Source organism: Hesperophylax consimilis, chromosome 3 (genome assembly GCF_061612785.1).
Source record: "Hesperophylax consimilis isolate HC1 chromosome 3, BYU_Hcon_1.0, whole genome shotgun sequence".
Lineage (NCBI taxonomy): Eukaryota > Metazoa > Arthropoda > Insecta > Trichoptera > Limnephilidae > Hesperophylax > Hesperophylax consimilis.
In genome coordinates, this window is record NC_142838.1 from 44,222,920 (window position 1) to 44,235,457 (window position 12,538).

At 35.5% G+C, this 12,538-nt stretch overlaps 1 protein-coding gene across 1 annotated transcript in view; it reads left to right on the top strand.

The window, feature by feature from the left end:
- Naa35 (N-alpha-acetyltransferase 35) overlaps window positions 1–10,224 on the top strand; it is a 37,524-nt gene extending 27,300 nt beyond the window's left edge. Inside the window, exons 11-14 of the mRNA XM_089650738.1 lie at window positions 2,770–3,004; window positions 7,782–7,939; window positions 8,039–8,132; window positions 9,837–10,224. Of these exons, the coding sequence (XP_089506864.1) occupies window positions 2,770–3,004; window positions 7,782–7,939; window positions 8,039–8,132; window positions 9,837–9,977 (628 nt within the window). The 3' untranslated portion in view covers window positions 9,978–10,224. The remainder of the gene's footprint in view (window positions 1–2,769; window positions 3,005–7,781; window positions 7,940–8,038; window positions 8,133–9,836) is intronic.
- Window positions 10,225–12,538: the final 2,314 nt, after the last annotated feature.

A 12,538-nucleotide genomic window follows, 5' to 3' on the forward strand; every position in this document is an offset into this window, starting at 1 on the left:
ATGACTCCTAGATATTTTATTTGTCTGACATTTTCTATGATTTCGCAATGACATGTTAAGGAGGATTGAGAGCGGTCATGTAATTTCAGAACGAAGATTGGAAGAGGTTGACCTCTTTGTGTTATGCTGTGTGTTAAGAATTTACTTTTTTATTTTATTTAGAGTTAGTTTGTTTCATTGAGCCGTTGTTTGATGGTAGCAAGACTTTTCTCAGCTTTAAGGAATGCCTTGATCCACGAGTCAGCTTGACATGAAATTAAGTATTACAGTGTCATCAGCGAATGTCACAATGTTGCCTTCTGTAATTAGTTCACAAAGATCATTGATATAGATAAGAAACATTAGGGGACCCAGAACACTTCCCTGGAGCACTCCGTAACTGACTGAAAGGGGTTTGCTTTTCAAATTGTTGATAATAACTTCTGAGTTCTCTATGACATAAAACTTTTAAGTAAGTTAAGTTCATATGATTTAAGATTTTCACGGCCAAAAGTATTTTTGTTATTTGTTTTTGGGGTATTATGCCGTGTTGCGCTAACTCTTTCTTTAGCCAACGTTTCGGACAGCATTGCAGTGTCCATCATAAATAACACATCTGCCCTGATGATGGACACTGCAATGCTGTCCGAAACGTTGGCTAAAGAAAGAGTTAGCGCAACACGGCATAATACCCCAAAAACAAATAACAAAAAAAGTTAAGTTCATTTCCCGTGATACCGAGTTTAATAAGTTTCTTAAATAGTATATTGTGAGATATTATATCAAAGGCTTTACTTAAGGCGAAATAGGTAGACTCGACCTGAAATTTGTAATTTTTTAGGCCAATTTTAAACGTATGGACACTTTTCTACAAAAAAACACAAATTGATTTCGAAAGATCGTTACTTTATCTACCAAAGCAAGACGTTAAATTTTGAAAAATAACTGATAATTAAAAAAAGAATTAATAATTTTCTTATCATAATAAAGGGTTACCGTTGGTCGATGCGCAGAATTGTTACATATTCAAAGGTGAATTTGTATTATACAACAAATATTTCAAATCATATAATCATACAGTATGAACAATCGATAAATTATCTACCGATCGTTTGTATAAGAATTTTGTTTTTCCTTCAAATAAAATTACTAATATGTAAATAAATCCGAGCACGCGTTTTGTGACGACAATCCCTCAATTTGACTATTTATTTAGGTCTTTCAAATTGGTATAGTTCAGATATTTTTACAAAAATAATTTACTAAGACATTATTGAAACATTAGAAATAATTTATGACCAAAAAATATATTTTTAATGTATATAATAGTAATTAATTTCGATTCGCGTTTGTGCACGTTTATTAACTCGGCGCAAGCCGAAATTTTATCAGTCTTCGCCGCGACAGGGCGGCGAACGGATGTCTGGTCCGCGCCGGTGTAGTTAATAATATTTTAAAGAAATTCCTCACTTAAAAATGGGGAGGAAAATATCCTTGGAAAAAAGTTTTATTAGAAAACACAAATTACAACATCAAAAACGTACGTGGGAGATATATTTTCAGAAAAAACAAAGGTTAGTGATGTTTAATTATCCGTGTACATTGTACGTACTTTATATGCTACAGGGTCGTTCGAACGAATCAATCAGTATATATTGCGAGGTATATATTGTATATATTGCAGCATATTTTGGGAGGTCAGTGACCAAAAGACCTCTGTAGAATAGCCGCCACTGGTCCGATAGGTCTTGATTAATAATATTAGATTTCATAAAACACCCGGGCAACGCCGGGGACTTCAACTAGTTTTGTATAGAAAGTTAGTTTCAATATATTTTTATGAAGCTAAATAAGTGTCCTTCACAATGAATCTAAACAAATATAACATACATAAATATAAGAAGTCCGTTGCAAGGTCGGTGACGTTTCCACATTTGCGTTGCACACACACGTTTTCACAGATAAAATAAATATATTATACTTACTCCATTGAAATGCTTGGAGTAAGTTTATCAGACCGGCTCAAGTATCGGGGCTCTATGTATGAGCCCGTGTATATCTGGCGCATAAGAAATTATGTACTATAGTACATACAGGGGTAACAGATTCTTCAATAGTACCAGCTACTAACTCTATACAAATCTCAAGTACGCCCAACAATTAAATTCGGGAGCCACCTCTAGGCTGGAGCACCACAATACTTGATAAAACTACTTGATTCTGTGCAAAGAAGGGCAGTCCGTTTGATTGACAATCCATTGTTAACAGACCGATTGCCATCTCTAATCCACATACGCAATGTGGGCACGCTGAGTCTGTTCTACAGGTATTTTAATGGAGCCTCTTCTAAGGAGCTAGCTGCATTGATCGCCTGTGCCCCTGTGCACGTACGTGAAACTCCCGTGCACAGTTGATGTTGGCTTCAAGAAAACAGGTCACTTCTTCGACTCGTTTTCATGTAAGACGGCTCGTATGTGGGTTACCAGCATCTGTTTTTCCTTCTTTTTATAATCCAGCCCTTTTTAAAACTCGCATTAATAAATCCCTCCCTACAGCTCCTATCTTAACCCGCCTCACAATGCTGCCCAACCAGGTGGGGACATAGCTCCCCTACCTTTACATTGTACAGTCAGGGGTGCTCTTGTGAGGTAGGTATGATAGATACTTTGTAATAAAACAAGTAACTACTAAAGAAATCTGGTTCGAGAGTTCATGGAACCAGAGTTACAACCGAAATTATTTATTTAGTTTAGTAGTGAATATCACAAATGTATTAATTTTTGACCCCAGGTATCTGTACGAGTACCTGTACGGCTGGCTGGCCAGCACACTGAGTCGGGCCGAAGCCATCGTGGCGGAGCAGGAGGCCTCGACCCCCGCGGCCCCGGGAGGGGGCGCCGGCGGGGCGGGGGGACGCCGGGGCGCTCGACCCGCCCGCCAAAAGAAGCGACCCCCCGCGCGCCCTGCACACCGTGAGGCGCTCATGTGCCAGATCATGACCAACCTGTGCGGCGGCTACTATAAGGTCAGATTATGCTAAGTGCTCGTAGAGTCTCTGTAATCCAAACCCACATAATTTCATGGATAGTTCATTGACTACATCAAAACAAATACTACGTACAGTTAGTATCCTCGCATACAGCACGATGTTGATTGAAGTGGGGAACTTTATCAAATCAACTCGCAAATTAAACCCGCATTAAAATAATCTGCGGTTGTTGACATTTTGAAACATCGCGATGACAGTTTTATTTTTTCTTTGTTCAATGCATTGAGAATTTTCGACCACCATGCCTGTGTTGTGGTGGTCGATTAAATATAAAGTACGTTAAAATAATTTAAAATTGATAAACTAGTATAAAAATAAAAAATCTTTCTGCTAATATCCACTGGAGTGCTTGCGTCAATAACTGAAATATGAGTTGAGTGATATGAGTTGGCGTTTGAGTTAGAAATATCTCGCCCTCATTTAATTTAAATCATACCTCTGAATTTTAATACAGAGACATATAAACTGATTATAGTGCTACATAACCATTGAATTCACCTATATTTTACCATTTATCCTATATTTTTAGGATTTATAAAAAAAATATATAAAAAAGTCATAAAAAATTATGGCGTCTGATCACTCGAGACGTTTTGTAAACACGGCATTAAATGCCAAAAATCACTCGAGAGGTTATAGATGTTATTTAATCACAGTAATTTGATTTTGCAAGTAAAAAAGAAACACATACCACTATTAAAATCATAGACAAAACATGTAATATTGGTGATAAGTATGCTTATGACTTATACACGAATTAATGTGCTAAGCCACACCAACCAAGCTGAGCTTAAAAGCAACTGATGCACCGCTTCCTAGTGGTAAATCCAAAGTATTCCAAACTGAAAGGGAAAAATGATAAAATTATGTGGCATCTACGTTAAAAGCTTCCAGCTCTGTACTGTTTATGTTAGTCACTCTTCTTGAATCGTCTGTATGTTCGTTTAATCTCATTTACATTATTTTTTATGAAAAAGTTTGTTTCTTCTATGTTGTAACTAGTTTAAGTTTAAAAAAAATGTAATTAATTTTTTGAGAAAATCTAAACTTTATATGGCCAAGATTGCCCTTGAAAGCCATAATCTCTAAATAGTATAAAATAAAGTCGCTTTTCGTCTGTCTGTTTGTGCGCTTAGTTCTCCTAAACTATGGAACAGATTTTAATACAGTTTTCACTATCGTTTAGAGAATTTTTTCCCGAATGTTTCTATATACCTAAATAATCTTTTTTGGCTTGACTGTATTTAACATGCATATATTTATATTTTATGTATAAGCTGTTTGTCTCTTACCTTTATTAATAATGGTGACCGGATAAATCATCACAATGATAATTCATCACATTTTTAAAAAGTTATATGAAGTCATGGAAAGTGATGAAACAAAAACTTTATTAACTGGGTTAAGTAGGTTAGGTTAGGTTAGATTAAAAAAAAAATTCCATCGTTTCTAATGACTTTATATCACTTTTTAAAAGTGTGTTGAATTGTCACTGTGTTGAGTTATCATGGAACCCTAAATAATACATGCATATTATATTTATAGGAAGTATAGAAAAGTCGACGTTTAGTAATCAAGTCAAAAATAAATCATTTTCGGGCTCTTACATTGCTAACGCTGGCTAAACCTTAGAAGATACAATAAAATAATTTACTACAGATTTGAATATCTTAAAAAGGCCAACAGTAAAGTCCCGGTGGTATGTACATGTCTATCTCCTAATGATAACCCACAGCAATCATTTTTATCTTTTACATATATTATGTGTTATTTGCGACGCTATTTTGACCAATAATATATTAATTCTTATCCAATTATGTAAATATGTTAGTTATTTGTTAGCTGTTAAATATTTGTCGCACGCACAGAAGCCGCCGCGGCGAGTACATATCTTTGTCGCGTAACAAGTATATCGGAGCTCTCCATGTTGGGTTGTCTATTGACAATATTATTTGGTTTTCAAGGATGAAACACAAGTTATTCTTATTTTAGTGTTGTTATTTTGTGAATATTGCGAATATTAGTTCTTTTGTTATTTGTCATCACAGTTTTGTATTTAAATTATGCCTCGAAAACGTAGTAGTTTGAATATAGATAGTAGTACAAGGAATGCAATTCTAACGTCTTAATGACGAAAACAAAGAAGAAATGGAAATCCGGCTGCCAAATAGCAGAGAAAGTACTTCTTCGCAAAGAGATAGAACTAAAAATAAAGGTAACAATCAAGCTACGTTCAGCATTCAATCAATAAATGAATTAGCAGCTCCGAAGCAAATGGAAGATTTTATCATTCAACCTGTATGACCGGGCACCCACCATTACTCACTTTGCCGTTCATTTAGAAAATGCACAGAGGGTTTATTTCACTGAAAACAACATTAATGACGTTGTTACTAATCCGCGGGATACAACACTAACAGTATTTTTTAAGTTATGTGCTCAAGACGATTTCGCAAAAACACAGACATATGACAAAGTTCCAAGCTATTATACATGGAATCAGACTGCCAAAATATTCCAACAGAGAAAACAGGGTACTCCAGTTGATGGCTTTCCTGGAGTCAAAAAAACTAATACTCTTAGGAGGGTCTATGTAGTTCATGCCATCAACAGCTAATGTTTTTACTTGAGAATGTTACTTCATGTTGTAAAAGGCCTAACATCTTTTGCACACATCAAAATTGTACAAGGAGTTATAGGAATTATAAAACCTACGCAGCATGCAAAGCAATGGGTCTCTTGAAAGATGACTCTCATTGGGACAACATTATCAAAAGCTGCTATTTGCAGTTCAGCAAGGTCATTGCGGTATTTGTTTGCCTTTATCTCTGTAATTCTATGTGTTATATCGGGGATTATTAAAGAATAATAGACTGTTGACTCAGACATATGACGTTTATTGACACTCTTACACATTAGTTATTATCTCCCAACCGACGCATCAGGACTGCCAACATAGCAATACATATCATCATGGAATAAATTTAAAGAAAATATGGCTGAAGACATTTTAATTCGGCGACGGCGAAAGTTAATATCAGATGACTTTCAATATGATCAATACATTTTTCACCAAGCGTTATTTGAATTAAACGAAGTAGTAGAATTACTTTATGGCAAATCTATTAAGGATTTTGGACTGCCGATGCCAACTAATATAACAAACTCGGATTTTACCAGTGCCGAATACACAAGAGAAACGTCCCATGGTCAATCGTAACTGTTACAAGTTGTAACAGTTATGATTAAGTTGTCGCATGTAACTTCTAAGCAAGATCTGTTTGTGCTGTCTAATGAAAGAACAGCTGTAAAAATTGTACATAAAGATATTCTGAGGTTACTGGCAGTATAGTCTGATGCACATAAAGACATTCTGAGGTTACTGGCAGTATAGTCTGATGCACATAAAGACATTCTGAGGTTACTGGCAGTATAGTCTGATGCACATAAAGACATTCTGAGGTTACTGGCAGTATAGTCTGATGCACATAAAGACATTCTGAGGTTACTGGCAGTATAGTCTGATGCACATAAAGACATTCTGAGGTTACTGGCAGTATAGTCTGATGCACATAAAGACATTCTGAGGTTACTGGCAGTATAGTCTGATGCACATAAAGACATTCTGAGGTTACTGGCAGTATAGTCTGATGCACATAGAGACATTCTGAGCTTACTGGCAGTATAGTCTGATGCACATAGAGACATTCTGAGCTTACTGGCAGTATAGTCTGATGCACATAGAGACATTCTGAGCTTACTGGCAGTATAGTCTGATGCACATAAAGAAATTCTGAGCTTACTGGCAGTATAGTCTGATGCACATAAAGACATTCTGAGGTTACTGGCAGTATAGTCTGATGCACATAAAGACATTCTGAGGTTACTGGCAGTATAGTCTGATGCACATAAAGACATTCTGAGCTTACTGGCAGTATAGTCTGATGCACATAAAGACATTCTGAGGTTACTGGCAGTATAGTCTGATGCACATAAAGACATTCTGAGCTTACTGGCAGTATAGTCTGATGCACATAAAGACATTCTGAGGTTACTGGCAGTATAGTCTGATGCACATAGAGACATTCTGAGCTTACTGGCAGTATAGTCTGATGCACATAGAGACATTCTGAGCTTACTGGCAGTATAGTCTGATGCACATAAAGACATTCTGAGCTTACTGGCAGTATAGTCTGATGCACATAAAGACATTCTGAGCTTACTGGCAGTATAGTCTGATGCACATAAAGACATTCTGAGGTTACTGGCAGTATAGTCTGAGGCACATAAAGACATTCTGAGGTTACTGGCAGTATAGTCTGATGCACATAAAGACATTCTGAGCCTACTGGCAGTATAGTCTGATTCACATAAAGACATTCTGAGCTTACTGGCAGTATAGTTTGATTCAAGATAAAAAATATATATTTGCAGCTAATATAATCTCAAAAAGCTGTGCAAAAAAATGTATGTTTACAATAAAATATTAATAAAAAATAAAGCATACGTAAAGTAAAATTATTGCTAAACTCACTTTTTGGACCTATAAACTGTCAATGTCAAAGCGCTAAAAATGGATAGGATAGTACAAGTGTCGGTCGGACTCTAATGATGCCACATTAGTGCATTGCACCCGTGCGAAGCCGGGACGGGTCGCTAGTAAATAATAAAAATAAAATTTTTTAATGAAAATTGAGAATAAAATTTATAATTGACTTGTATAATCTGAAGATATTTTTTTCTTTCTTTTCAGGCACTGGTTGCCTTCCAGCTTCAGGGAAAGATTCCCCAGCCGATATCGCAGTTTGATGATGAGGCTGTCCGCTACAAGCACCGGTTTGCTCCGCTGTCCATCATGACGCCTCCACAGATCCAGTACAAGGAGTTCAAGGATCTCACTCAGACCCTGAGGTACGTTGTTACGCTTGTCGACTGACCACCATTTTGATAGTATGTCTTGAACTTTAAATTAATAAACATTGTTAATTTTATATATTTTTTTATTTCCAGGTCAAGTAATCCTGTAGTTTTGTACTTGGGAGGATGCAAACATTTCCAACAAGCCAAAACACTCATGGAAACCATTCAGAATCCTGACCAAGAGGTGAATGCTTTTATTTAACCCTTTGTATGCCAGAAGGTATTAGTATGGCCTTTACTGGCTAGCTGCGATTTCTTTTAGCAAGAATAATCACTGTTAATATGCATCTGTGAACTATTTCATTAGAGGTGTTTCTTCATAACCCCACTACATGTTCCATATTTTAATTCTTGACGTCGACTAGTGACAAAAGCGTAAAGAACAGTATGCTTACATGCTAATATTTTATGGATGGCCTGCTGCGTATAGTTAAGTATAATTTATGGCTCTATTTCTGGAAGTGTAAAGTGCCCTTGAGATGATGTTATCAATATCATCATTACCAGAGGCGGCTCTAGGGGTCTGAAGGGGAACATCAATCAAAAAAAAAAAATGATATTAAATATTAACACGTATTGCTAATGCGTAGTGAATATTATAAAAACGCCAATGTATGTAATTATCACACTATTCTGAAGCCGGTATATAGTACAATATTGTTTAATTTAAGATCATTCATCTAATTATTTACAAATAATATAACTAATTAATGTTTTTTTTCTTTTGAAAGATCTTTTCCTATTAAAAGTTTTTAAATCACTAACTCCAACCTCAGTCCACTGTTTATGAGTAGATTTTAAAAGTAAACAATGAAATAAAAGTACCTATACATTCATTTTATTGCACCCGCAAATCCACTGACTATTAAAACTTAACACATTTTAAAATATCGTTTTAATCACTTTATTTTTCTCTCTTGTAACATAAACTAATTGTCACTTTATTTGAATACGTTTGACATAATTCGATTAATTGTTTGCAATTTATTTCAATATAATATCTACAGATTTTGCCATTTTAAATTATTCCATGCAAATTACTTCAACAATGATAAACATAATTGAACTAATATTCAAGTTCAAGATGGCTATGGTTTACAACACAAAAAACTTTCGACTGACATTTTTTCAGATCTCCCTCTAATACCTCAATAATCTTATGTCGTAGATATCTCTATCTCACCGCGGTCATGTCCGAGAACCCATTAAAAATAATTTTTGTATGATACTAAGCATACATCAGGCATGATAGTGTTTACCTCCTTTGTCTGTATAGCAAAGAGAAAGAAAGGAGATGATTTTAAGACAAAATTTAAAGTGACCTACGGTAGGTATATTCAATAGCTTTTCATGTGGACGCTAAATGGCACTGGAACGAATCGAAAAAACTAATGAATCTGCACAAATGTTAAAATTAATAATTGGGTAGTTTTTTAAATCCTTTTTAAAATATTAATACAATTAACTAAATGACCCTCATAGAAGAGCCGCCACTGATCAATACACCAAAATCCAAAGCTTCTGTGCAATTCAACGTCAAAAACTTATTACGGTTATTACTTGTACGGGTTTGCATTTTCGAATAGTTGAAATTAAAATTCTTTCTTCTGATAATAAACTCCAGAATATACTGTACAAGAAATGGACAGGAATGTTGAATACACAATTTGTAGAAAATAGAAAAATCATGACAAAGTTCTAGGAGCCACTCTCAGGGCCCAGAAAAACAATGGTAACTGTTGATTGCTAGTTATTATTACATATGTATATGTATACATGTAATAATATTAGTTTGATAATTACTAATAGTTAGTTTGATAGTTTGACTAATCAAGAACTCTTATGTACCTGGGTTAGTCTTTAATTTGACTGTTTATCCTTTGTCTAGATAACTGATCTCCTGAAAGTGGCCAAAACCAACTTTGTAGTGCTGAAATTACTCGCTGGCGGACACAAGAGCGATTCCACAACCCCCCCGGACTTTGATTTCACTCTTCACAGGCATTTCCCCATCATAAAGATTACTTAAATTTTATTTTATTCATTTGTTTACAAACAAACTGTACATATTATTATTAGGTTCATTCAAATTTATGACAGGTGTGGTACAGGTGGTCAGAATTTTTGAATTATTTTATTTTGTTTTTTTTTTTATAATTTTTAAATTTTTTTTTTCATTTGTTTTAAAAATATGATTGTTTGTACCTAAATTAAAGTGTTATTTACACTAAATATTACGTACTCTTCTGTGTTTTGTAAATTTTATCGCTAAAATTGAATAAATAATATAATAATATTAGTGAAAGTGTAAACCAGCATCTTTATTTAATATATTTATTTATCATGTTCTCCATAAAAAGGCTATTCGCCAATGTATCACGGAAAAGATTACAAATTTGAGGTAAAAGTAAGTATAAAAAGGTCACGTGGGCAGTTTTACTGTTTTGTGACATGCGTCAAAAGATAGTTGCTGAACTTTTTGAAGTGAAATTGAAAATGCTGATGGTCAATGCAGAATTATTAAGCAGTTGATTGCTCTGTTGATTGGGCCATTCTGATAGCCGAAAGTTTTGGCTTTCGGAGCATAAAAAAGTGCATGGGGTCTCTTACGAATATACTTGGTAGGCATATATAAGTTAATCTCTTTCAAACATGTTACTGCTGTCTTCGGTATCCGCTTTCTCACAGTATTCTGTATCCTGTAATTTGTTTCTTTCAAAGCTACTTTATATTTTTGTTTACCGCGCAATATCCCTATAACTTTATACCAATACCATGTTTCTCACATATTTATTCACATTCTAAAATGTCAACATATTTCACATTCCTTGATCTAATAAGTAGTCTATGTTTTTTATGTAATTTCGAAGCCTCATATGCCCTGCATAATGTATCACTCGTGCGATTGTGGAATATGTCAAACGGCACTCCTACTCTGGTAAAATGATCTCATCATCATCTATATCCGTTTATTACCAGAACTGTGGTGGTATTAGGACCAAAACCCAGGAGCTACTAATTAATGTATTATCGAATAACTACGACGTTATAGTTCTAGTTGAAACATGGCTTGTAGCAAGTATAAATACGGTTGAATTCATAGATTCGCGTTACACGGTGTTCCGACGTGATAGGGACCGTACACTCACTGGTAAAATGGACGGAGGCGGTGTGTTGGTAGCAGTGCGCAAGGAGCTTGCATCTTCCCGGCTCGATGACTGGGAAAATGGTCAAATCGAACAAATCTTCATTTCTATTCCGGTAAGGTCTTTCAATCTCATCATATGTGCAGTATACATACCTCCTGCCTCACAACCTACGGTCTATGATACGTTCTCCGAAAACCTGGAATCTGTATATTCATCACAACCAAATAATACTTTTTGTGTACTAGGAGATATGAATCTACCAACTCTGACTTGGTCATTTTCCGAAGACAGCAGTCAAGGTCTCGCCTCCTCAAATACGGCTGCATCGAAAACTTTGCTTCAAGCAATGTCATTGATGGACTTACTCCAACATAACTGTATACCAAACCATAATGAAAAATACTTAGACCTCGTATTCTACAGTCGCGAAACAAATGTTAAACGTAGCAACAACCCTCTCCTCTCAGAGGATAGACACCACCCAGCCCTTGAATTTGATATATCCTTCGTAATTCAACCAAAAATCAAAAACAAAATACAGCGTAGGCGCAATTTCAGGAAAGCTAATTATGCTCAGATTAATGAGGACATTAATTGTATTGATTGGTTATCTGAAATCGCAAATTTACCAGCCGAAAAAGCAGTAGATCGATTCTATTTAAAAATAAACAGTGTAATTGATAAGCTTATTCCAGTATTGGCACGACGAAATGACAAATTCCCCATATGGTTTACTCCAGAACTTATTAGGTTATCAAGGAAAAAAGATAAAGTCTGGCTCAAATGGAAGACATATAAAGGTCTTTCTGACTATCGTGAATTTTCCTTCTTACGTGCTACATACAAAAAATTGACTTATGAAACCCGAAGGTTATTTTTTGACAACATCGAAAGTTCATTGCAAAATAATATCAAAAGCTTTTGGTCATACATATCCTCATTAAAATCGTCTGATGGATACCCTGCTGCAATGTCCTTCGAAGGGTGCAAATCTGACGATGCCCAGGAAATTTGTGATATGTTCTCTGAATTCTTTAAGTCAACATTTGAACCTTCCTCTATCAATGACCCAATTATTAACATTGACCAACTTGAGGAAGTTCAGGACTCTGGACTTGCGCACATTCACACAATTAAACTAACGGAAAAAGAAGTGCACTCGAGTTTAAAATCGATGGACATAAACAAGGGTGCGGGTCACGATGGAATACCGGCGTTTTTCCTTAGATCTGCTGCGTCGTCACTGTGTGTGCCGCTTACCATAATATTTAATAAATGCCTGAGTGATGGGGTTTTCCCTGATAGGTGGAAGTTGGCCTATATTATACCGGTCCACAAGGGTGACTCGCGTCAAAGAGTGGAAAACTATAGGCCAATATCCATTCTCTCGGCGATCCCTAAACTATTGGAAAGACTTGTCCACGACAATATATATCCCCAG